At 38.8% G+C, this 27,658-nt stretch overlaps 1 protein-coding gene and 1 long non-coding RNA gene across 3 annotated transcripts in view; one reads left to right on the top strand and one right to left on the bottom strand.

Moving 5' to 3' along the window:
• LGR5 (leucine rich repeat containing G protein-coupled receptor 5) overlaps positions 1-27,658 on the top strand; it is a 128,579-nt gene that overhangs the window by 34,051 nt on the left and 66,870 nt on the right. For both annotated transcript variants that reach the window (XM_029955786.1, XM_029955784.1), the window contains exon 2: positions 21,255-21,326. In XM_029955786.1, coding sequence (XP_029811646.1) covers positions 21,255-21,326 — 72 coding nt within the window. The remainder of the gene's footprint in view (positions 1-21,254; positions 21,327-27,658) is intronic.
• Positions 20,064-27,658, bottom strand: part of LOC115305525 — a 57,219-nt gene continuing 49,624 nt past the window's right edge. The window contains exon 4 of the long non-coding RNA XR_003914826.1: positions 20,064-20,542. This is a non-coding gene — a long non-coding RNA (uncharacterized LOC115305525). The remainder of the gene's footprint in view (positions 20,543-27,658) is intronic.

Raw genomic sequence — 27,658 nt, 5'->3', positions numbered from 1 at the left:
ATATGTAAGGTTAACACTGGAAAAAAAAATTAGACATGTTAAAGGATAAGGCTCAATTTAAGTGGGAAATCCACATGTATGGAATATCTATTCTAAGATAGACTCAGTAAATGAGGAAAAATTGTTTCCACATTTAAGGTTTATAAATGAGTGTTCTTTACTTCCAAAATCTTTGAAAATACTAAATTAGTAAAAATATTGGAGAGCAACATGCATTCATAAATTCTAGACCATGTCCTTGCCTGTGTTCAGTTTCACATGACAATATGTGGAAAATTCAATTTACTTAGCTTTAAGCTTGTAAGGTTTCTTTTAGATGATGTTAAAAACTATAAACAATGTGGCAACTGACCATCTACAAGAATGAGGCAGATAAAAAGGGAATTATATAATGCCTAAACTTGGGAAAGGAGGAAAAATACATCATAGCATAGAATTACTTTAAAGCTGTGATGTTGGCCAAGGGAGATTAAATTGCCTTTGGGGTGTACAGATGCAGAAGATTCCATTGGTGTGCTTTTCAAAGCAAAGACAGATGATATTAGGAAATAAAGCATGAGGACTTCTGCTTTAATCTGTCCACATTAATGTTTTGATCTATGACTAATTGGAATTGCAAGTAGAGTTTGGAAGATTCTTACAGCCAGTCTGAGGCTAGCAGACATGTCAAGTCTCCTAAAAATGCATCGAGAAAGATTGCCCAACCACCAAAGAAAGAACGTGTGAAGAACTATTCTAATTTAAACCACTTAATGTGTCTAATTCAAAATTAATATGGAATATGCACAAAAGTGAGAAAAAAATTCAGTGCTTGTTCTCAAGAGAGAGCGTAAAGTATAATATACTCCAAAAACAAAACTCCATTCCTTTTTAAGCCTTTAAATAAAAGGAAAAAAGCTACTACCCAACAGATTCATTAAATCCAAAGATGATTTCTCTGCCTAAACGCCTGCAGTCACCCTCAGAGCCCCCTGGACGGTCTGAGCTCCTGTGCAAGGCGTATGAGGCCAGCTGGGTTTGGTTCTTGCCCTTAACACTCTTCATTCTTGAAGCCTTGTGTTGAGTCATATTACAACATAAGCATTTCCATTCAACTGTGCTGACCCATTTGTAGCTTCTGGAGAACAGCCTACTCTTATGCCCTGATGCTTCTACGCATGCATGCTCTTCTACTCCGGAAATGCTTTCCCCCCTTTCACCCCTCCCTCTATCTTAGCCAGCACACCTCTCAAAGCCTCAGTTTACGTGTTGATGTCTCTCAGAACTGCGACATTAGAAACATTGTGAGTGAAAAGAAAGTTCTTTGAGAGTTTGGTGGCAGAAAAGATTAATTCCTGGGAGGGATTTTATGGGGAGATAGGTCTTCTATTAGATTCTCATAGGACTAAAAAACGTTTACCATTTTTATCTGAGTTAGAAAATGAAGATGTTTATTCTGTCCATTTCATTTCCTTTTAGGTCATTTTATTCCCACCTTGGGACCTTGAGAGTTATCTTGGAGATACTAATAGGACAGAAAAATCACCAATATGTCAATGATTGAAATGCAGGTTTCCTCTGTTTAGGATAATTGTTCTCTTTGAGCAGATCAGATGGGACTCACATATTAATGAGGCAAGATTAGGATACTGCCTGCCAGTCAAATCAGTAGGTAGACAGCAGTTACCAAAACCCACCAGTTGGAATTCCAACCACTCCCTTTGAACATCTGCTTTGCTTTACTATTCTTCTTTGACACTAAGAACACTGCAGAAATCTCAACTCCTCCGAGAAACCCTCCCTAACTAATGAAAAATGTACCAACAATTTCCTGGACCTGTAGTAATTAAAGACAAGTTCTTGGAGGCCTATAGACTTATAAGTGAAACTACTCTGGGTAAATTACTTGCACCCAAACTGTCTCCACTTTGGGATTCGGTTTTATTTACATGGAAAAGTGTTCAAGGAAGTATGTAAAAAGAATTTGTGCCTAGGGGCCCCTGAGTGGCTCACTTGGTTAAGCATCTGACTCTTGATTTTGGCTTACGGTCATGAGTTTGAGACCCTTGTCAGGTTCCTTGTTGACAGCACAGAGCCTGCTTGAGATTCTCTTTCCCTCTCTCTCTCTGCCTTTATCTCTCAAAATAAATAAATAAACTTAAGGAAGAAAAAAAAAAAAAGAAGCTGTGCCTTACTGGAGAAGTTTGGATCAAGAGCAAGACATTGGCAATGGTGGTGGCACTGATGATGGTGGTACCAATAGAGCTGGATATTTTTTAGTCTCGTGTTGAAAATATCTGGGATGCGTGTCTATGGCACAATTGACTGATCATTGTCATTGAAAGCATCTTGACACATCACTGTGGCAACTCAGGGCAGAAGAAGAGGTAATGAGCAGATACCATATTGTGCTCACAATCACTAGTTCTTGCATTGGAGATGAACCATCCCAGCCAAGGCTGGAACTTCCAGAATGATTTGGGAAGGAAATCTGTCAGAGATTAAAGCTCCCTAAGTGTGACTGGGAGCAACACCCTGTAAATGATATATTGTGGCTATTTTTAATCAGGCTGGCATAAATTGGAAAAATGAAAGATTATACCTAAAACAAGTAGATATTTGAATAATTGTCATGTGGTTTCAGCTTAAGGTAAAAAATCAGAAACCCATACTAGATTAAACATAGGTTTATCTCAAGTGGCAGAAAAGTAATTTAAAGAGTATAAACCTACAATTAGACAAAGAGAACTGAAGAAAAAATTATAATAGATGAGATGTGTTAACAAATTTGTGACATGACTTAGCTGACAAATGGCGTAGGGTTAGTCAGGAAGCAACCCAATTCCTGCATAAAACCCTAAAAAAGAATACTCTTGAAGGTACAACTATTGTTAAAAACAGGGAGATTCATTGAAAGTCGTAATAAGCTAAACATCTCCCCTAGCTCGCATAACCAGAGAGTGGTTTCCTCACCACCCAAACTTCCGGTACAGACAGTAACTCTGGTGGAAGACTGGAAAGTTACAGTCTGAAGAGAGTGAGCACTAAGTGACTCCGGACTAAGAGGTACAAATGGTTCCCTCTAGAAAGTGGCAATCAGGGATGGAAGACGTTGTTTGTATTTGTATTTGTTTTTTCATTCTAAGGCTTGTAGTTGCTTAAATTATGTGTGTGTGTGTGTATATATATATGTATATATATATATACATACATACATATATCATAGATAACATATTATAATGCATATGTATATAGTGCAAATATACAATCACTTTGACCTAAAATGAAACTTATATTTAATTTTAATTTAAAGTAAAACTAAAACATTAAAAGTTTCATATTCATAAAAACACAATTAGAACTACACAGTATTGTATCAATGAATAAAATTGCTATCTAGTCACCAATACTGATACTGGCTGCCCTGGAGATTTTTCTTTTCAATGATGACCCTTCTTGACACTGACCTACCAGGGCCATGGTATGTAAGACTGTCATGTAAAGCCACACAGTTGTGCACGTCCCAACCCCAGAGCAACTGGAATTGGCAATGTGACAACTAACAGTAAGTTTCAGTGAAAGTTAGAGCTCTCTTTCTTACTGTTGAATTTATGGGAACATTTGTAAACTCTTTTCCTTATGGTTGGTACATCTCCCTTGTCTTCGTTTCTTGTTTAGCTTAATCATCAGTAAGCACTTGTTGAATTCCCACATGTGGCTCAGTTCTTTAACAAGATTTACTGTAAAAATACAACCATGGCTTTTCCCTTTTGAGGTTTCCCCATTTTTTTCTCTTCTGTCTTTTCTCAGTTAATAATTATACCTTTGATGTAACTTTTACGGACATTTTGAATATCTAATTATATATGTAGTCACACTTGGTCTAAAAGGCTGTGAATGTTATACTTATTTTTACATTTTCTTAAGCTTTGTAACTCATTCACCAATAACAACAAATGGTTATGCCTTTGGTTGTTTCTAAAAGTTCATCAGTGACTTATTGGTTCTTGAGTCCCTCGAAGCATATAAATGAATGGTCCGTAGCAAATGTTTAGGGAAAGTAGGCAATTGCCTTTATAACAGACAAACCATGTTATTGGTAGCAAAAATGAAGTCTTCCCTACTTCTCAAGTCGACTTAGCATTTGGATCATTGCACGATTGAGTGTCTGGGTTTTTAAAATCTTTCTCTTCTGTTGACACTGCATCCAGTCCTGGGATCTTAGTTAAATTGAGTGGGAAAACAGTTTATCTAAAATGGAATCATGTCTCTTTATAGAAGGCCTATCAGTCCCAGAGAGAAACAAAGACCAACATGAAGCTAGAAATGTACTGCCATTGTTTAATGGGAAAGTGTCACTGTGACATGAAGATGGTTTTTGTCTTTCATCCTTCTTGTGCAAGCAGTAGTCTAATGCAGTGTCCGTAGAGTTGTTTTAGTTTAAAGAAGAGGAATGCTTAAATCAAACTCTTGGGTAGTTGGAATCAATTCTGAGTCTATCTTGTAGCATTTGTTCTTTTGGAGAATTGTATTTCTGTTTTTACTACTTTGCTTTGAGTTTAAAACACTTAAAAGCATTGTAAAAATAACAAGAGCTCATCAAGTATATTGTAGGCACTTCAAAGAATCTCAGAATAGGCTTTATAAATATTTCATTCACATTCCCCATATCACTGAGGTAAGAACAGTACAGATTTTTTCCATTTGGTGCAAGAAAAAATTCAATTTGGGACAAGTTTGTCTATGCAGTTTCAGAAACTATTCAATGGCAAAATGAAAATACAATCTATGCCCTCTGTATTTGTTTAAACTACAATCATGTTTCTATATCTTCCATACTTGGCTAGAAACTAATTCAAAAATTAGTGAGATTTATTGAGTTCTTTTTTATTTTTTCTATCTATTGTTCATTCATATCATCTTGATAAGTAGATCGCATTTATAGTAGTGTTATTTTTAAAAGTTATTTTTAAAACATTGTGCCAACTGTTTAAAGGAAACACAAAGTAGACACAGTATTCTTTAATCTGCTTGCTGTACTCTCCTCGGAGACCCACAAAACATACTTAGTAAAAATAATCCTCCCAGAAATAAGAAAAGAAGGGAATAATGCCAGAGAATGCAGCATTCATTCAGCTGGTCAGTCACTCAACAAGAGTATTTATTGATCGTCAAGCATGTGCCAGACGCTGTGCTAAAAGCTGGTGATTTAACACACCCTGCCTTCATGGCATTGAAGAAAGGAAGACAGGAAAGTAAATAAAGATGTGACCACAAACTATTCTCAGTGAAAAGAATAGTGGTGGGAGGTAGGGAGAGGGGGAGGAGGGCAGGGTAAGCAGGAAGAAGAACCAGGAAAGGTGGGAAAAGACCTACTCCAGACTAGGACACCAACAGGAACATCTGAAAAAGTGATCATTTATGAAGGAAGAGGAGTCAGCCTTTGGAAGGGTGGGTGAGGCACAGATGGGCATCATGGGTGCAGGTGAATGGACAGAGCAGACCTGAGGGAGAAAGGTTTTGGGAGGTAGAGTTAATGGCACAGTGGCAGCTGTGCCCTAAGTTCAGAGAGCAAGGGGACAGTGAGGCGGGATGAGCATGGAGGGTGAGGCATTCAGGGCCTGTCAGCCATCCTAAGGCATTTGGGTTTAATCTAAGAGCAAACAGGAATCCTCTGGAGGATTTCAGGCCAGGCCAGGGAATTATCTAGTTCTGTTTTGAAAAGCTAAGTTTGGCCTCCATGTGGAGCATCTGTGGAGGGAGTCAGGAGTAGAAGCAGGAAGTGGAAGAGCACTTAGGAATGAGGACTGAGGGGCGCCTGGCAGGCTCAGTCAGTTGAATGACCGACTCTTGGTTTTGGCAGGTCGTGATCTCACAGTTCGTGGGCTCGAGCCTCACATCGGGCTCAGCACCGCTGGTGCAGAGCCTGTTTGGGATTCTCTCTCTCTCTCCCTCTCTCTCTGCCCCTCTCCCACTCATGCTCGCTCGCTCTCTCTCTCTCTCTCTCTCTCTCAAAATAAATAAATAAACTTAAAAAAAAAAAAAGGTAATGAGGATTGAGTGGGACCTAGGCCCTAGGTGACTGGGAGTTGATGGCTGCTTCCTCTGGACCAGCCTCGTGCCAGGCCCTTGACATGCACAGTCTCTAGCCTTCATGACTCCAGCAAAGCCTGGGTGCAGGAAACGGTGGGACAAGATTCCTCCAGATCCCTTCCCTCGAACAGAAAGTTCACTGGAAATAGACTGTTTGTGTCAATCTAAAAAGCAAAACTTCAGGACACAATGGGAGAATAAAAAGCAGTCTGATGTGACTGGAATAGAGTTGACATATGGCCTCCAATTTACAATGATTGGACTTTGCAATTTTTCATCTTGACGATGGTGTGAAAGCAATACACACTTAGTAGAAACCACGCTTGGAATTTTAAATCTTGCTCCTTTCTGTGTTGGCACTATGCGGTACAATCCTCCCTCATGAGGCTGGGCAGTGGCAACAGCCCAGTCAGCCCTCAGATCACGAGGATCAACAGCGCATACACCTACAACCACTCTTTCTCGCTTTCAGTACAGTATTCAATAAATTACATGAGATAGTCAGCATTGTGTTATAAAATAAGGTGTGTGTGAGATGATTTTGCTCAACCATAAGCTAATTTAAGTGCCCTGGACACATTTAAGACAGGCTGGGCTAAGCCGTGATGTTCGTAGGGTAAGTGTATTAAATGCATTTTGATGTATAGTATTTTAAGCTTATGATGGGTTTATCAGGATGTAACTCTGTCATAAGTCAAAAAAGATCTGTATTTGGAAAGGTTTGGAGAGGTGGAGACTTCAACCCATAATTGATAAAGCCCTTTCAGCACCAGACACCAAGCCAAGGACACACACCTACATTATCTCATTTAACCCTCACCTTGGCAGTGTGACAGGGATGTTGCAATACATTAAGAAGTTAAAGCCATAAAAGCAAAAAAAAAAAAAAAAGAAAAAGAAAAAAAGAAAAGTGACAAGGTCTAACAGCAAGGTGGTGGCCAAACCATCATTTCAGACCCTGACCCATTTTCCTTTCCACATACCACAGACAGATAACAGCATTGAGGTTCCATTTGCAGGTGATGGACTACCACAAAAGCTTTTTGAACCCATAGGATTGGGTAGGATGATGGATCAGATCCACCTTTTGAAATAAGCCAGATTCTTTGCATGTGCTCCAGGATATTAGACAGACTGTGGGTAGGAGAGAAAGATTTCATCCTGTGGGCATGGAAGGATCCCATAGTTATGCCATGTTGACTGCAAGATATTTCAGCATCTTGCTTACTGCCCAGGGCAGGAAAAACAATGGGACTTTCTGCCTGGGTGAAATGAAATAGGTCTAGTGCCTTTAATAAAAGCTTTTGAAAGATTTTCTTTTAAATATTGTCCTGGAACTATATATATATGTTATTATATAGTGCATATACTATATATTTATGTTATTATCCTATAGCCTTTGGCTCTACTTTTTCTTGTATATTTTTATTGTCCAATAATTAAGTAGTGAAATTAACTGCTAAACAGGATTTATGGTGTGAAAGGTGTAGGGAGGGAAGATTTTTCTAAATTTCCTCTTTGGAAGAATAAAGTGATTAGAAACTTACTTCTTCTGTCATCACAAAAGGTAAATTAATAGTTTCCTGTGTGTAATTCACCTGTGCTAGTTCAGTGATTCTCAACCACGAGCGATTTGACCTTAGGGAACATTTATTTGGCTATGTCTGTGCATTAGTTTTTTAGGGCTTTCATAACAAAGCACCACTGACTGGGTGGCTTAAACAACAGAAAAGCATTTTTTCTGGAGGCTGGGAAATCCAAGATCAAGGTATTGGCAGCGTTATTTTCTTATGAGGCCTCTCTTCTTAGCTATAGTTGGCTTCTTCTTGTGTCTTCACATGGTCTTCCCTCTGTCCCTAGGTCCAATTTTCTCTTCTCATAAGGACACTAGTCATATCATAACAAGATCCATCCTAATGACCTCATTTTAATTTACTTGCCTCTGTAATGACTGAATCTTCAGGGCACCTGAGTGGCTCAGTTGGTTAAGCCTCTGACTTCAGCTCAGGTCATGATCTTACAGTTCATGGGTTGGAGCCCTGCATCAGGCTCTGTACTGATAGCTCAGAGTCTGAGCCTGCTTCAGATTCTGTGTCTCCCTCTCTCTCTTCTTCCCCCCCTCCCGCCCTGCCCCGCTTGGGCTCTCTCTGTTTCTCAAAAATAAATATTTTTAAAAATTCTTTAACTGTATCTTCAAATCAATCACATTCTGAGTTACCAAACATTAGAACAGTATACAAATGGGGATGTAGGGGGTAAAGTATAATTCAGGTCATAACAGTGGATACAAGTTCTTGGTTGTTACAACTGGGGTTTGATAGGAGTGGGGTGCTCCTGGCGTCTTGTGGGTACAGTCAGGGATGGTGCTCAGCACCTTACAATGCACAGGAAAGCCCCACTGCAGAAAGAATCATCAAGCTGTAATTGTTAATAGTGTCAAGGCTGAGAAACCCTGTTCCAGTTCCAAAGGCATTTGTTTGATTTTTCCTACATGTAAAGAAAAATCGAATCTATGCCTTATGTGAACATTACTATTATGAATCATAGCACAATCCTTAACTAGGATTCTATCCATGTTCAAATATCTCACACAGAAACCAATTTGTGGCATGAATAAGCTTTGTAAACTGTTTAGACAAATAAATGGAATTATCATTAAAAGAAGAAAAGGAAGCACAATATAAAATATTAGCTCTTTTATCCTTCAGGGAAAAAAATTACGATAACTCCAGAGGGACTGGGAAGGGGGAAAGAATGAAAGCAGAGAACCATTAATATCCCATTGCAATTACTTGACCTCTCTTCCCAGATAAGTGAAAGGCCTGGGTTGTTTTTATTTTTGTTTTTGTTTTTTAACATTTATTTATTTTTAAGAGACAGAGACAGAACATGAGAGGGGGAGAGACAGAGAGAGAAAGGGAGACACAGAATCCAAAGCAGGCTTCATGCTCTGAGCTCTGGGCACAGAGCCTGTTGCAGGGCTTGAACCCACAAACCGTGAGATCATGACCTAGGCCGAAGTCGGGCGCTTAACCGACTGAGCCACCCAGGCACCCCAGGCCTGGGGTTTTGATGGGAATTCTGAAATCTGGGGCTGGCAGAGAAATGGACCAGGAGCTCCTTACCATGGAGCCAAGAAAGACCCAAAAGATGATATTTAAAGGCTAAGTGGAAGCAGAGTCAAAGGTCCAGAGAGGTGTTCTGAAAAGAGTCACTCCAAGGGGCTGGCCAAGAGGTGAAAACAGCCAGAGATGCCACATAAAGGTGCGAACAGTGGAGAGGAGACTCCCTGAGGCACTTTTTTACACATGTGGTACTTCTGAAGAGTTAAAAAGGACCTGAACCTAAGCTATGGCAGGAAGTAGATCACAGATTCCAGTATACGGTGTAGCTGCAAAAGGCTGATCCCGCAAGCTTTAGAGTCTGATGGATCATGTTCAGACCCTGGCTCTGCCACTTACAAGCTATTCTGTGTGTGTGTTTCTTCATCCATAAAATGAGTTGTTATCTGAAAATTCATTAATTTGTGTGTTTGCCATGTGTGTGTGTGTGTATGAGAGAGAGAGAGAAAGAGATGTTACTTACCATTATTAGGCACAGATAAATTTTATAATAATAGGGCTAATAACCATTTAGAAAGTGGGAGATAAGTGATAGGATGATGTAAAAATCAATCAATCAATCAATAAACAAACCTGAGGTTTCTAGAATGTTTGCTTGAAAGAACCAAGATGCACTAATCAATATGAGAAAACACAAAGGGAAAAGCTGGTTTGGGGAAAAGAGACAAAACAATGAATTCATCTTGAAATGTGTTGCATTTTAGGTGACTGGTTGATTAACTACATGGAGAAGTTCAGAAATAAAGCTTTTAGAAATAAAGGTCTGTAACATAGCTGCAAGCTCAAGGCTAGAAATTATTCCCAGAGAATAGAGAAAAACAGAAGAGAGAGAATCTTAGGATATTCTAGATGTTTAAGTAACTTTTCTGGTGATTTTGGTGATTATATAGTCCTTTAGAACATAAGAGGTGCTACACTATTTTGGAGGGGAAAAATTAGTTCCAAGTTGGCTGAAAGCTTTTGAAATGTATCTAGAGCTATTACATTCCATGATCAAAGACCTGTGTGATGACAATGATGATGATGATGGCGATGTTCGACTTCTTAAATCTCCTTTCCCACATCATTGCCAACCTTGCTGCGTTTGCTTCCCACTGGTAATTTGCTGCAATGGATTTCAAAACTAAACAAAACTCACCAAGATTACCCAAATAAGGAATACTTCCCTTCTGACTGGGACCTTTTCCTCTGAGACAAGTACATAAACATTCATGACTGATTTTGTGGGTTTCTAATTCTGACAGTTGTAAAAGGGTTTGGTTTGCTGTTGTAATTTTTTTCTTTGTCTATTTGTTTTTGTTTTGATTTGTTGTCTGCTTGCTTATTTCTCTGAGGTGTGTTCAGAGCACATGCAGTTTTTAGATAAGTGACCTGCCCACAGATGCCTACATTGATCTCTTCTCTTGTTATTCAATATAAATGAGGTGCATGACTCTCCAGCCACATTAACTATTTCTATTAGATTAGCATGACAAAGCAAAATTTTTCAAATGAGCTTTATTTTGAGGCTCTGTCTTTTCAAATCATCTGTTAAAAAATTAATAAAACAAACGGACTCATTGTGCATAAGCCAGGTATTTCTAAACATTTCTAAAATTATACTGTGATTTTAAAAAGGTTTTTCAAGGTAACCAAATATCAACAAACTAACATTTCTTTACTCCTGATACAGCTGTACAGGTAAGAATTTTCATTTGTAAATATACTAAGAGATTTTATGTTGTAATAATAAAGATAGCAAACTTTGCAAGGCTTATAACATGCCGGATACTACTTAAGTACTTTATATACATTAGCTCAATTATTTCTCACAGCAATTCTATAAAGCAGATACTATTATTATCTCCATTTCACAGATTAGGTAACTGAGGCACAGAGATGTTAAATAACTTGTTCAAGGTTATTGAGCTTAGAAATAGCAAAGCCAGGATTCAAACTAAGGCAGGATAGCTCCAGACTACAGGTTCCTAATCATTACATTACCAGCCATTTCAAAGAATACCTTTGAAACCTCGGGAAAAATAATAATGTTAGAAAAGAAGTGAAGAGATTATTAGCTCTTTCTTTACATATAAACGAATTGCTTCACTTACAATCTGTAAGCTTTACTTTCAATTTAAAGGTCATCAAGTAAAATAAAATATTTTTCCAGCACTTTGCATAAAAGGGTATCCTGATGCCAAAAGTTCTATGAAAAGATATTCAACTCTTCTGGATATGAGAGAAATGCAAATTAAAGCCACAATGAAATACCATTGTACCTTTAGCAAAACTAAGATTTAGTAGGGAAATAATATCAATTTTGGTGGAAACAAACAGAGAGAAACAGGTGTAAAACAGAATTCTCATACCCTGCTGGTGGAAGTTTGACTCAACATAATCATTTCTGAAAACTGCTTGGCAGGATCTATTAAAGCTGAATGAATATTTGCATAAACTAAGACTCAGCGATTCCTCTCCTAGATCTACACCCGACAGAAATGCACACATATATATGCTCAACGGAAGACAAATTTAAGAATGTTTATAACAGCATTACTCATCATAGACACAAACTGACCCAAATGTCCATCAGCAGGTTAGTGGATAAATACATTGGGTATAATAATAAAATGAGATACTATATTGGATTGAGAGGAACAAACTATTGCCACAGGCAACACATGGACGGATCTCATCAACACAATGAGTCAAAGAAGCCAGAAAACACACACATACACACACACACACACACACACACACACACACACACACACACACACACACTGTATTACTATGTGAAAGAAGCCAGTCTGAAAAGGTTACGTGCTGTATGATTTCAACTGTATAACATTCTGGAAGATGCCAAATACCTGTATGGTGCTATAATTAATGATGGATATATGTTGTTATACATTAGTCCAAACCCATAGAATGTACAACACTGAGAGTAAACTCTAACGTAAACTACAAAGTTTGAGTGATCATCAAGTGTCAGTAGGTTTATCAGTTGTACCAAAGGTACCACTCTGGTGGGGGATGTTGGTAATGGGATAGACTATGCATGTATGGAGGCGAGAAGTGCATGGGAAATCTCTACAGCTTCCTTTTAATTGTGCTATGAACCTAAAATTGCTCTAAAAAGCAAATTGAGTTTTTTTTTAAAAAAAAAGGGGGGGACTTGTGTACTCTGTAAATGATTCCATTTATAGAAAGATTGAAACAGAGCAAAACTAATATAAAGTGTCAGAAGTCAGCAGACTGGTTCCCTTTGGGGGAGAAATGGGTGGAAGGGAACGTGAGAGAGCTTCTGAGGCGATGGCAACTTTGTTTCTGGATTGGTGCTGATTTGTGACGTATGTTCACACTGGAAACTCACTGGGCTGGACAGTTAAGATTTGTTCATTTTCCCATATATGTTACCCTTCAATAAGACATGTTTTTCAAAGATATGTTGCTTTGGAGTTAATAACATGAGAAAGTACCTGGAAATAACATTATTCATACTATCATAAAATGCTCCTCAAGCCTGCACCTTTCCTTTTGAAGTTCTCAGGTCTTATCTCTAGAAGCATATTTGAAAAGTGATCAATTAAAAGTGCTGGAAGGGCTCCAGCCTGGATCCGTCATTAACAAAGGCATCTGGCAGAGGCTAAATGTTACTAGATCTCCCAAGACAAATTTAAAATGCTTGTACTTAGAAGAAATAGGAATCGCACTGTGCTGCTAAAGAAGAAAATATTTGTCTTTAACAGCGGCAGAGATTAAAGAACCATTTGGGGCGTTGTTTTCCTAATTTTTTAATAGTCACACTATAAGGAATGGCCTCTTTGTTCACCGATTCATATACCAAGGCTCAAATATAAACAGGATGACTGGATGGTCAGATGGTGGACTAAGTACCCAATGCAATCATTCCTCCCATAACAGAGTTAGAGAAATGATTGGAAAGATATTTTAGCAAAAGAAAGAGAAGAAAAGGAAAAGTAGAAAGAAAGAAGAGGAGGGAGAAAAAGACTAGGAGGGGAAGGGGAGGGGAAGGAGAAGCAATAGCAGCAGTACTTGAGGTGGGGGTAGAAAGGGAACTTTCAATGGACAAGAATCTTTGAGGAATCTCCAGGACAGAAAGCAAATAAGACTGACTGAAGAGAGAAAATATAACACTAAATCTGAGCAAAACTTTATTGTAAAAGATGGGTACACACAAAGTGGGTTTTGTTCCCAAAAGTATTTCATACCAGAACTGCTGTGTACCTCACACTTAAAAGCATTGTAGCCATTTGATGAGAAACAATATTTTTTAAAAAATGGATTAGGCAAGATCATCTGCTCACTTATAGGAAAGCTGCAGAAGAAGAGATTTCAATTCAGCATTCACTGTGTATCTTCTATATGGCAAGGCTCAGCTAGACACTGGACGTGCTATAATGAACAAAACAAACAAACAAAAAAACCAGCCATTGACTATGAGGAGTCACAGCCTGCTGTGGGAGATAGACATATAAACATGTGATCACTTCAATATGATGCCATTAAATGTGTGGGGTGATTTGGGAGGACAGAGAACCCATCACTTACCCTAATCTTACAAATGGGCAGAGGCTTGGTGGAGGAAAAGACACCCTATCTGAGTCTTAAACAATGGCTGAGCCAGAGTGGTAACGAGTCTGTTTGCTGTACAGTGCAGCTTGTAGGCAATACTAACACATGTGGATTTCATTTGGAAATGATAGCAATTGAAAAGTTTTAGGTAGGGTGGTGATTTGGCTAATTCTTCATTTTTGGGTGGATCTCTCTAGCCATTAAAGGGTGGGCCTCAGGGATAAGACTAGTAGCAAGCAGCCATGGGATTAGGAGGCACTGTCAGATGACTGGGGCAGAGATGGTGAGCACCTGCAGCAGGGAAGAGTAAAGACAGAGGAAAAGAGATTGGTAAAGAAGATGAAAATATGGACGAAGACTTGAATAGTATGTAAGAGTTGGACTCTTTTGATAGGAAGATGGTGATGACACTAACTAGAAGCTGGAAATACAGAAAAAGAAACAAGTTTGGAATAAAAATAATTATTTCTATTGTGGACGTGATGCATTCCTGCAAGATGGCTAAATGGACATATGGAGAAGGATATTAGATATATGATTCTGAAATCTAGGAGACAGAGATTAAGACCAGGAATATGTATGTAGGCAATTATGGGCATCTAAGAGATACTTACGTCCATGAAAGTAACAGTCTCCAAGAAGAAAGGGCAGAGATTGAAGAGCACTAGGCCAAGGGCAGAACTCCAGAGAACACTGACATTTAAGGGATAAATAGAATAAAATCCCACAAAGGAGCCTATAAAGTAGAAAGTATGGAAAGAATCCTGAGAGAATGATGACTTGGAAACCAATGAAGTATAGAATTTCCAGAAAGAGCAAATCTAATGCAGGAGGGAGGCCCAGTAAGTCATGTGTTCATTAAACTTGACAATATGGAAGTCACTATTTCTTTGGCAAGAGCAGTTTCATTGGAGTGTAGGGATGGAAGTCTCTGTGTTGTGGGTTGGAAAGAGAATGGGAAGTGGAGACTATAATTCTAGGCTAAAAACAACCCCAAAGGGAATGAGGAAGATTGGGTAGCAGGTAAAGGAAGACATGGTTTTGAAAGTCCCTGTTTCTTATCTGTTTTAGTAGTGGAAAAGACTTGACTATGTTTATATATTGAAAGTAAGAAGAGGGTTGCCTGGATGGCTCAGCCAGTTAAGCATCCAGCTTTGGCTCAGGTCATGATCTCACGGTTCATGGGTTCAAGCCCCGTGTTGGGCTCTGTGCTGACAGCTGGCTCACAGCCTGGAGCCAGCTTCAGATTCTGTGTCTCCCTCTCTCTTTGACCCTCTCCTGATCACCCTGTCTCTCTCTGTCTCTCAAAAATAAATAAAACACATAAAAAATTAAAAAAAAAGAAAGTAAAAAGAATAGGTGAAAAATAGAGGAAGAAGAAGGAATTATTCATGGAATAAAGTGCTGTAGCATCCTAGAGGGGATGAGACCCATAAGCAAGGCTAAGCAAGGAAAAACATATGAGCATAGTAAGCCGGGGATGAAAACAAAAAGAATTTGGTTTATTTCATGTTTGGTGGTCTAAAGAATCTCAGTTGTTTCCGTGAAATAAGAGGAAAGGTGTCCCATGACAGGAGTCATTGTTGATTAAGAGGTTTGAGGCAAGTGGTGAGGACTGGCCACAGTCCCCATGGGAGTAAATTGAGCAATCACAAATAACGTGATTGTGCAGCCGAGTTGAGAACCCACAAAGACCATGAATTTATAGTCACTAATCTGCACATTTGTGAGTTACTCTTTCCTAGTAGCACTCAGTACCTGACATAGTAACAGAAAAAAGTGAATTATGGTGTTTTCCCAGAGCTGGTATTTTTCCAGGAGAATGAAACAAAAGACAAGGGATCAGGGAGTTGAGGGTGTTGGTGAGGTGGTGATCCAGGTGACCAATGCACCATGTAGGCTGGAAAGATAGAAAGACTGTGTCAGAAACACAAGGGTATGTTAAGCTAGAGCTTAAATGGGGGCTAAGAGGGGAGCACAGAAGCAGGAATTTGGATATAGAGAGGCTAATACGTTCTAGGGAAAGAGAATCACATGTGTAAAGACAGATGCAAAGGGGAACAGCAAGAATTTCAGTGTAACTGTACACCACATTGCAGAGAGGAAAGTGACATACAATCAAGATGGAAACATATATTAAGCCAGATTGTGAAGAGCCTAAATAGTTTAGGGATTCATTCCTTTAAGAAGCCTGAAGCCAGTAGAAGTTCTCAGATGGAGACGTCCCAGATGGCCATGGCTATGCATGTTGTACCCTGCACAGGGGCTCCTCCAGGGGGGCTGAACTTCAGGCCAACTTCTGCATGCAAGCCATTTGCCTTGTTCTGTTGCTTCAGTGAACAGAAAGGGATCTTTCCTATAACTCACCATACCCACCTCCAGAGGAGGCCCCCTTTTCCTGTGGATGCATCTGAGGGGTTACCTTTCTTATTAGCTAACAGGGCTCTGAGGGAAGTGACGATCAGATGGGCTTCTCGGGGCGACCTCTCTGGTCATGGTATAAAAGATGACCTAGAATGAGGAGACATAGTAAGCATGGAGAGCAGAACAGTTATCAACATAACAAGGACCTGACCAAAGGTAACAGCCAAGAAGAGCAAAGAGAGGCCAGATCCAGAAGTAAGCTCCATAGAACAAACACTGGGTATCTCATGGATGTAGGGACAACAGGAAAGGGAAAAGTTGAAGATGACTTGGATATATTCTCCACTGTATCCCTAAATTTGTCCACATTTAATGTTCAATTCACATTTGTCAAATGCATAACAATAGAGTTGCAAGCAACAAAGGCATACTCAAGAGAGAGATACTGTCCGCTTGAATGGAACTTTATTTCTAGCAAATAGTTAATGCCTTCTAAACTCTGAGCGAGTTGTAGAGCTCAGAACACTCACCTAGAAATTCACAGTTGCTCCTGTGCTGTGATTCGAAGCCTTGCCTGAACATTCGAATCACCGGAGAAGGTCTCATAAAGCTTCTGAGATGATTCCAATACGGAGTCAACTACTCCCATAGAACTTCACAATCCCTGCTCTAGATTTCCAGACAGGGACATTAGCACAGCATTGACAAGAGCAGGGTCAGAGACAGGGCAGAATGGTGGAGCATACTTGGCCATCTTATCACAATGAATCCTCCATGGCTTATGAAATCTTTGTCCCTAGTGACCCCTTTTTCAAAATTAATTCCATCATCTTGGCAAAAGATGAAAAAATTAAAGAAATCCACTGCATTGTTTCACAAATATTAGGACACTGAATCATAGACAAAATGTAGTGCAAATATGGCCTTTTTAAAAAATAATAGTTTAAAAAGTAAATAATGTACACGTTTAGAAATTATTTTAAGAGCTCTTCATTTGCTGCTATGGTTATATGTGTTCCAAGTGTCAGATAAATCAAATAGTAAAAAGAAAAGTTTTAAAATAGTTTAAGTAAGAAAGGGGGTATTTTTGTACAGAGTTTTAATGTTGTTCTTATTCTATCATTTTTAACTAAAATTGACAGGAAAGCAAGAAGGGCATTGCTAATCAAAGAGTGGTTCAAGGACCCTTCCCAGGACATAGCTGTTTTTTTACTGATCCACAACAATAAGAATTTGAGACTAAAGATTTACAAACTTTTATAGTAATTAATCTATCTTGAATCATATAACAAAATATTGAAGCCCCTAATTTGTGTATTTTAGGGTTTTTTTTAATTTCCATTTTCTTTTTTTTTCAGTGGTTTTTATTTATTTTTGAGAGACAGAGACAGTGCGAGCAGGGGAGGGTCAGAGAGAGGGGGAGACACAGAATCCGAAGCAGGCTCCAGGCTCTAAGCTAGCTGTCAGCACAGAGCCCGACTCAGAGCTCGAACCCACAAACCGTGAGATCATGACCTGAGCCGAAGCCGGACACTTAACAGACTGAGCCACCCAGGCGCCCCTAAGTTCCATTTTCTAGTGATTAATTTTATTGTGGTTTTTGGAAATTATAGACCCATAGCAAATTCAAAATATTCTAGATGGGTGATATATTAAAGAAGGCACTTGTGATGAGCACTAGGGTGTTGTATGTATGTGATGAATCACTGAATTCTATTTCAGAAACCAATATTGCACTGTATGTTAACTAACTAAAATTTAAATCTAAAAAAAATGGTCTTTCACCATGGATAGTTTGGGAAGCCCTGAGCTAGAGAACCACTATTCCATTTGAACATCGCTGCAAAGGTGATTACAGAATGAAAATAGTAAATGCAGACAAATTCCTTTTTACCTTACCCAATTTGAATTTATATTTTAGAGGCCTAAAGGTGACATTTTACCTTAGACTGTTGATATTAAAAGTCATTTTCTGGGGTGCCTGGGTGGCTCAGTTAGCCGACTTCAGTTCAGGTCATGATCTCATGGTTTGTAAGTTTGAGCCCTGCAACGGGCTCTGTGCTGACAGCTCAGAGCCTAGAGCCTGCTTCAGATTCTGTGTCTCCCTCTCTTTCTGCTCCTCCCCTGCTCACACTCTGTGTCTCTCTCAAAAATAAGTAAAGATTAAAATTTTTTTAATTATTTTCTGTTATAGGCTTATATGCATTGCTTAGAAGCTCTTTAAAAGAAAATAGCCTTATTAGAAAACAGGTGGTAAAGTAGGTTTAGCAGTATTTGCTCACCTTCTAAGAGGAACTCCAACATCAGGTAACACAGAGAAGTTATTAATTCCTTTTGGGAAAAGGAGATACTCTTCTTTTTAAGAAGTAAATTAAGGGGGGGGTGGACTAAATGGGTAAGGGACATTAAGGAAACTACTCCTGAAATTATTGCTGTACTATATGCTAACCAACTTGGGTGTAAATTAAAAAATAAATCAATTTAAAAAATAAAAATAAAAAAATCATCACCACAAAAAAAAAAGTAAATTAAGTCACCTTCTTTTGATTGAAATCATAGCATAGGGTCGCAAACTATTTTTTTAATATTTTTGTTTAATATTTTATTTATTTTTGAGAGACAGAGCGTGAACAGGGGAGGAGCAGAGAGAAAGAGACACAGAATATGAAGCAGGTTCCAGGCTCTGAGCTAACGGTCAGCACAGAACCCAACGCGGGGCTCATGGAGGCTCAAACCCATGAACCATAAGATCATGACCTGAGCCGAAGTTGGACGCTCAACCAACCCAGGCGTCCCAGGGTCTCAAACTATTAATGCAGTTTAGTTTCCTAAATATAAATATAAGGAAGTCTGTCACAGGGAGATCAATTCTCCCAACATCGTGCAGCTAGTGAATCGGGAGGTCCGGATTCAAACCCAAGACACTACTCTGACAGTGCCTGTACCCTCTTCTGTCATAAGTGTTCTGGTGTGAGACCCTGAGAAAAGGCTTATATAAGCTTCACTTCCAGGAGCCTGAAATAAGATAATAAATATTAAAATAATGTGGATTGTTTATGAATCTCCTAAATATATAAATTTCTTTGTTCTATTTAGAGCTTTCTGCATATGGACAAGATAGATGTTTATCCCAAACTGATCTGTACATCACACAGAAAAACATAAGAGCAGAGGGAAGTTAGTGCCACCCCCACCAGTGTCTTGATGTGGAAACTGGTTTAGTCCCGGTTGCTAAAAAACATGTTCCTAAAACAAACTGCTTTGATTCTTTTAGGAAATAAGTTGGATATCAATTAGAAATGAGTGAATTCCTGAGAAGTATCAAGTCTTTGCGGAGATGATATGGTCCCTCTGAAGAATTCAGAAACTTCATTGATTAGTTTAATGCATGTCTGTTCAGTGAACTAAACAACTTTGCTACTTCAGAGAAATATCCGCACAACAAATTTAAATTGCTAATCAGTCATTTGGCACTATTATCTAAACAATGCCAGAAAAAAATCCAGATGTTTAATATATGGAAATAGAACATTTTCAGGGAATATTTTTGGCATTGTTAAGTTTTAGCTCAAGAAAATGGCATTTTATTCAGCTATGTAATTGTTTAGTAGCAGACACCAAAAGTTATAACTGGTTTTTACCATACTCTTAAACATTTTACTGAATATTTTCCCTACCTGTACATACTAGTGACTTTGTAAAGAGTGAATGATCAATCCCTTAATTCTTACCATCAATGATTAAAAGTTAATATTTGATAAAGAAACCAAGCAGTCCATACTGACATCAACTGGTTAGGCGCTATGGGTGTGGCCACTTAAATAAGAAGGATATTTTTTAAAAAGCTCCTGGGTGACATGGGTAAAGGTGGTCAAAAGATACAAACTCCCAATTCTAAAATAAATAAGTCCTGGGGATGTAATGTACAGCAGGGCAAATATAGTTAACAACACCATGCTGTTTATTTGAAAGTTGCTAAGAGACTAAATCTTAAACGTTCTCATCATAAGAAAAAAAAATGTTCTAACTTTGTGTGGCAATGGATGTTAGCTAAACTTATTGTGGTTATCATTTTGCAATGCATACATATGTCAAGCTGTTATGTTGCGTGCCTAAAGTTAATACAATGTCATATGCCAATTAAATCAACTTTTAAAATAATAAATAAAAAGAAACTCATTGTCTTATCTTGAGGTAGATTTTAAGTATGTACACCTGATCTGAGATTATATGAATTCTAAATATAATCTGAATCTTCAGGTTTGACCACTGGGTCATTTTCAAAGTCAACCTGTAGCTGACTGCTATATAATGTCTTAGTCGGTCTCCAGGATAATCTGTCCAGCACTTGGTCTTTTGTCTTCTCAGATCCAGACGGCATATGTCAGTGATGCTGTAGGGTTCTGTGGGAGAGAGTAAAGAAATAGAAAAGTAAAAACAGAATAAAATCTAATTACACGGAGTTTCCCTTAAAACAAAAATTGATTGAGTTCTGCCCAAAGTGGTTTGTTGTTTCCTGTGCCAGGAACTACCGTGCAGGCCCAGCAGGAAGTGTGCTCCAGAGCAGGATCACATTACACCCTTGTTTCATGGTTCATTTCACTTATTTAATGCAATCCGAGAACCTGCAAAGGGAACATGTTAGAAGGAGGGAATAGGCTTTTTGTCTTGTTTTGTTTTTTTAAGTTTCTTTGAATCAAAACATTTGTTTTTACAAGGTGCTTATAGCCCCACAGAAGCCGGACTTTCAGAGTTGCATGGTGAAGACATTTCTCTTTGTCACAAAATTCAAAGCAAGTCATGAAGTTGGGTTATGTCTAGGGTTGAATTATGTCTGTTTCCTCTGCGGTCCTACTCACATAATTTTAAACATGAGGTATTACAGCCATTCCCATGAAAGGCCTAAGTCATTTTGAATTCACATGAGCTCTTCCTAGGATCTCTAATTTGATAGAGAGACCAAGATGGTCTGGGGCGGGGATAGATTTCAGATGCAAAATAGCGATTCATTTGTCAAGTAAAAGAATGAGTTTGGCGGTATTGCTTGAAACTGTGAACTAGTTTCCTGGTGGCGGCGGACACCGCTCCTCACGTGCTGTCTGTTTTCCTCTCCAGAGACCTCAGTATGAACAACATCAGTCAGCTGCCCCCGAGTCCCCTGCACAGCCTCCGCTTCCTAGAGGAGTTGTAAGTATCCCTGCAGTAGCGCCGCGTCCAGTCCACACTGCGCGGATTCTTGTGTTTGCCCCTCATACTTACTGTGGGAACCAGATAAAACAAGGCAAAAATCTGTCAGCACCAACAATTTTGGCACATGAGGAAATGCTTAGTTGGGAGGGGAGGAAAAAAATTGCCTATGATTCTGGAAATCAACTTATAAAAGAGTTTACCATGACGCTACAACTTTCTAAGGTGAGTCTGAGCCAAACAAATTAAAGTTTTAAAACAAAGGCTGTTTAGAAGAGCTGGATGTCTCTTTGGAAAGAGTTAAGCAGCAGGATATTAAAAGTTTGAGTACTCGTTCGTGTTTATTAAAATAGCAAGTAAAGCTATAATCAAAACCAAAAACTGCCGCTTGGTTTGGGTTGTGACAGGAAGAATTGGGTCCACATTCCCTAGCACCAAAACTTCTTGTCCTAATCACTTTTAATTACTATTTTCCTACTTCTTAATTTAGCTTCCCTCAAGGCTTGAACAGAAAAACATGAAATCCACAGAGACTTCAAACTGGGCTCTCCCAAATTCACTGTCAGAAAAAATAAAAAAATAAAAAATAAGGAAGCTAAAATTAGCTAGTGATACACAGAGGAATCTTGATTAGGTCTAGTAATCATTTTCAGAAAGATGAAAAAGAACTGTATAATCCAAAAATCTGCATTTAAAAATTCATTTGATCCTCTTACCCTTTTGAGTGAGGGAGACAGAGGGAGCGATGTGCCACTGCCGTCTTCGTGAAGAAAGTTTGGCACCACCACTCTAGCAAATCCTCTGACTGTTGATTAAAGGAATTGTTTAGGCAATGACCTCTTTTGAAAATACTTCCTTTATAATTTCTAAAGTCAGGGTCCAATCTGGAGCGTAATTTAAATGGTTGATGCGCTGCATGATCCACCACGGGAGTTGGGAAGAATATTCCATCATAACCAAATTATACTGTGTCAATTTTTTTCCTTTTTCAAGAGGATAATATTCTCAAACTTCCCTGAGGGTTTTATCTTTATTTTGATGGCCTTATATTTTAACAAATGCTATTGTCATACTACTGAACGTTGAATATATGTCCAGATTGTTATCCCGAGGTACGGGGGGAAGCTCCAAAGATGGGATTATACAGCAAGTTTTTATCATTCAAGGAATGGGTTTTCAATCGAGGTTTTCCAGCTTCTCTTTCCCCCTTTTCTTTTTCTCTCTGGCCATTTCCATTGCTAAAAATTAACTTTGATCAGGGCTGAAAACGTGTTTATCTTAATCGTGGCTTGTCTGTAATAAATAATCAATACATTTTTGGGGGTGCTCAGTTGGTTGAGCATCCGACTCTTGATTTTGGCTCAGGTCATGATCCCACGGTGGGACTGAGCCCACTCCTGGGCTTTGTGTTGAGCCTGGATCCTGCTTGAGATTCTCTCTTCTTCTGTCTGCCCCTCCCCGACTCATGCCCGCACTCTCTCTCTCTCTCTCTCAAACAAATATTTTAAAAAATAATCAATACATTTTTGATGGATGAATAAATGAATGAATGAACAATGAGAAAGCAAAACATGTAAAAAGGAGCTTCTGGTACAAGTTAGCCGCCTTAGATAAAAATAGCAGATGTGGTAGACATTAGCCAATATTTCTAGACCTTACCTTTAGCAAATTTCAATTAGGATTTTTTTCCTCATTTCCGTCCTTCCCATCTTCCTTTCTCACCATAATTAACATATGATGCTTAGTCCTATTTACCCCTGTATTTCGAAGGTATCCATTTCTTATGCTTTTCTCTTTAATTTCCTTACACTAAGCGATGGCACAAGGCTTCCGTTCTGTGTCAACATGCCCCTCAACTTTAGACCACAAACTGAATCAATAAATAATTCACTTCCTTAAGGACTTTGTTCAATAGAATTTTTCTGTCAGTGACCCAAATCATTCAAAATAACTCCTCTTTCTTCATGAGGTAAATGTTAATTCTATTCCAAGTTCGGTTTCTCAAAAGGTAATTGAGAAAAGTCAGGAGGGAAAAAGAGACAGATAGAAGGAACTACTATTTGAAAAATATATTTTTCTATGTTGTCTTATTTTGATATCTGGAAACTCCATTAAGTGGCTTGATGGTGGAATTACCAAATTTCAGAAATAGAGGGGACCCTTAAAGGACTATTCCTTCTAGTTTTTCATTCTGTCCTGAAATTCCCTCTGCTGAGTTGGCCGACTTGCAGAATCTAAAAGCTAGACCAATTTCTCATATATAATTCTGTGTTGTATCTGACTGATGTTTAAAAGACATCATTATTCATTTCATGGCAAAAGGGCATAGTGTTTAGAGAACCTGGAAAAATGATCAACTCTGGTTTATTCTCTAGTTCCCAAGGCTAATTTTTAGGGTGCTGTGTTTAAAATAAAATAAAATGTAGCAAAAAAAAAAAGGCTCCTGTTTTGCAAAGTATTGTGCTTATGCCTCTGTTATGTTGCTGATAATTTCGTTAGACTTAGCTATGCTTAAGTCCGTATTCTCTTCTACAGTATAAGATCTTCAAAATAATAATGTAATTACAATGACAGTAATAGTAGCTTACTCTGCTCAAAATGCTTTACACACATTTCCACTGAATTCTCCTAATAACCTCATAAAGGTAGGTATTATTATTATTCCCACTTCATAGATTAAAAAAAAGATGATGCACAGAGAAAACAAGACACTTGTCCAAGATCATGAAGTGTTAAGTGTCAGGGATAAAATTTAAGGCCACACTCAGAAGGTAGAAGAAGCAGTAGGAATTACGTGTGGTTTGTACATTTCTTTTCCCCAATAGTACCTAGAACAGTGGTTTGCACAACTGAACCCTTTCAACTGTTATTTAAACTAAATTTTTAAATCATGGGTCTGTGATATATCTGTGTCTGTCTGTGTATATGTGGAGGAATGAAATAGAGAGAATAAGAAAGAGATCTGTCTACCCAGCACGGAGAGATTGGATATTCAGGTTACTAATTCACTACCATCACGGATTATTGGCGATGGAGAAATATCACCAGAATTTTCAGATGTAGAGTATCACCAGGTTAGCACTGCTCCACAGGCACAAAACCTTAGTGACTATTTTTACATGACATATACTTAAGCAACATATTTACATAGTATTCTACCTGAACTAATAACAAATGACAACCATCCACCTGGATACAGACATTTGATATCTGTCATTGTGTGTGTGTGCGTGTGTGTGCGTGTGTATAGCCTTTGTTATCACAGTAGAGCCCTGTTCCAAAACTATTCTTTCATTCAGTTTATTCGGCTTATTTCTGCGCTTTTTATCTATTAAATAAGACGGTGTTACCAATACTATTAATGATTTTAATGAAACTCCCACGACAAAACTCAGTTTTTAAAAATCATTATGAAGAGAGGCAAGTAACCACTCTTCCTGTTCACTAATTACCCAACTATCATTTCCCTAGTTTAATTCATTTAACTGTGTTGTAAACTGTGTAGGCAGCCATGATTCATCCCTCACCCCTCCCTGGAGCTTAGCAAAGGTGTCACAGTTTAAAATCCTCTAAGAACCAAAAAAGCCCTAAGGGTACTCCCTGACTCAATGTTTAGAAATATATTATAACCCTGGAGAAAGTGAATCCTGAGGCAATTATTTAAGAAGAATAAAGACCAGCACCGTTGATGAGCTCCTCGCCTTGCTGATGTTCTAGAATGCTTTCTACCTGTGCCACATATGTTGGCACATTCAAGTCTTATTTATCATGTGTTATTTAATGTTTTAACTCTATACAGTGACTAGGCATCAGAGGCCAAATGTCCTATTGTTACAAAGAGAAAGAGAGCCTTTTACTCCGGTATCTGAGTGCAGTGAGGCTGTGCTGTGTTGGGAGACAAGCCCAGGTCTTGTCTCTGCACTACCTGCTAATCCACTGGACCTCACTGGGTCCCTGGGGATTATGGTGAGAGCTGCCCTGCTCGTGCTTTGAGAGGCTGATGGTTGATGAGAATCGAGTGAAATGATGAGAGAACTTTGGTAAGCTCTCAGTCTTGTATTGAATTGTATTAGTAAAATGAAAACACCTTCAAGAAGAGTTTAACCTCTTTCTTTTCTCTTTCACGAGACTGATTTTGCAGTAACCCAAGGATACAGGACTTGGGAAGGAAAAGCTCTTTCAGGGTCCCCTGGGTGGCCTGCGCATCCTGGGAGGGACAGTCCTGGGAGCCGGCTCAGTGGGTTAAGTCTTCAACTTTGGCCCAGGTCATGGTCTCACAGTTTGTGGGTTCGATCCCCATGTCAGGCTCTGTGCTGACAGGTCAGAGCCTGGAGCCTGCTTTGGATTCTGTGTCTCCTTCTCTCTCTGCCTCTCCCCTACCCCCCACTCCCCCACTTCTGCTCACTTGCTCTCTCTCTTTCTCTCTCTCTCTCAGAAAGTAATAAACATTTAAAAAAAATTTTTTTAAAGAAAGAAAAACTCTTTCAAACTCTTTGAAACACTATCAGTGCAGAATAGTTCTTTCCCAAATTTGAGCATCCTGAGCGCTAATTGCATTTCTCTCCAACAGTTTCTCTCTCAGTTCTGTTGATTCAGTTCTCTTAGGGACTTATGTTAATGTTTGCTATTTGGACAGATTAAAGAGGCTGCATTTGGTACTCAGAGTGTGGTTCAGATGTTAGGAGCATCGCTAATGCTGACATCCACAAGTGCCATTAAACTTAGAGTAGTAGTCTGATGAAACCAGAGGGGAAAATGAACTGTTACCATTTCAAACAGTGTGAGCTGAAGGCCTTTATTTCCAAGTAGTATTTTAAAATCTTTCCAGAGTCTAATGCTATTGGAATCAAATACTCGATTTAGCCATCAAGGAAACATGAGAAGTTCTAGGGAGGTCTGTTTTTAAGTTACTATTGTTCCCTGGAACTGTTTGCTCATATTATGGTTGGCCTTGAAGAATCTCTGTATAAATAGTAGATACCGATTCTTGCAGATGAAATTTGTAATGAGAAATACTACCAAACTTCCTGAAAGCACAATCTACGCTTGATACTTGTACTTCCTCATCATGTGGCTGAAAACGGTGAGAGCTGTCCTGCCTGTCTTTTGAGATTTTTTTCCTGAGGATCAAATGAAATAATGATGAAAGAACTTTGGTTAACTCTAATTCACATATTGGATGTGTTAGTAAAATGAAAACACCTTCGTGCCCATGAATAATCTTTCTGCCCCTTGGCTTTGTCTCAGTGTTCCGTCTCTTGTCTGCGTGGATCTGGCAAATGATTAAAAATGCTGCCTCTTTGAAACTCATTTTTCTCTAGTGTTACTTCATGCCAGTTATTTTGGTTCTTTTTCAGATGTCTATCCATATAGCTAGAGATGGACATTTAGATATCTGTCCTTGGGGTGTGTGTGTGTGTGTGTGTGTGTGTGTGTGTGTGTGTGTGTCTTCTGTTATGACAATTTTGGCAGTGTTCTGAAAGTTCCCTACCTCTCTCTTCTTTTTCTCTTTAGCATCCTACTCCTCTACCTTTAAAAGGTAGACATTCCCCAATTTCTGTACTTCATTTTATTGTATCCTTTCTCAGGTACCTTTTAGTTTGTTTATTCAATGCATATTTATTGAGCCCCTAGGAACATAAGAGAGACTAGGACTCGATCATTCAGCAAGTCCCCGCTGTAAGGGAGCTTAGAATCTAGTGAGGGGAAGACAGATTGCGAGTGAGGACGCAAGCACCTCTGATATTTGATGATTGTAACAAAGTGATGAAGAGCACAAACACAGGGAGAGAATAAATAAAAAGAAAGGACAAAGAAGGAAGTCTAAGAAGATGACACCTACACTGGGATCAGGAGGATGAAGGGACATTGGTGGTCCTAAGAGGTGGGATAGAGTGCTTCTGCCAAAAGAAGTGTGAGTGCAGGTCTTGAGGTAGGAAGGAATGTAACGTGGTTGAGACATGGAAGATCACTGTGGCTGCTGCAGGGTGAGAGGGAGAGGGACTGACATGGGACGAGGTTGGAAAGGAAGGCAAAGGTCCGATCATGCAGGACCAATCAGGCTAGGTATTGAATTAAAATAAGGGCAATGGAAAGCCATTGGAGGGTTGTGTACAGCGAATGAAATAATAGGATTCATGATTTTAAAAGACTTCTCTGATTTCTTTATGCAAAAGAGATTGGAGAATTATAGCAGAGAGACCTGATAGGAGGCTACAGACCCATTCGGAGAAAACTGCAGTTGTCCAGGAAATAAACCCAGGAGCTGAACCATTTTTGTTTGGTAGACAACCACCGAATCAATGTTACTGGCTCAGATTTCTTTTGTCTTT

Source organism: Suricata suricatta, chromosome 10 (assembly GCF_006229205.1).
Source record: "Suricata suricatta isolate VVHF042 chromosome 10, meerkat_22Aug2017_6uvM2_HiC, whole genome shotgun sequence".
Lineage (NCBI taxonomy): Eukaryota > Metazoa > Chordata > Mammalia > Carnivora > Herpestidae > Suricata > Suricata suricatta.
The sequence above is the reverse complement of the archived record's forward strand: the minus strand, read 5'-3'. Positions and strand labels throughout refer to the sequence as shown.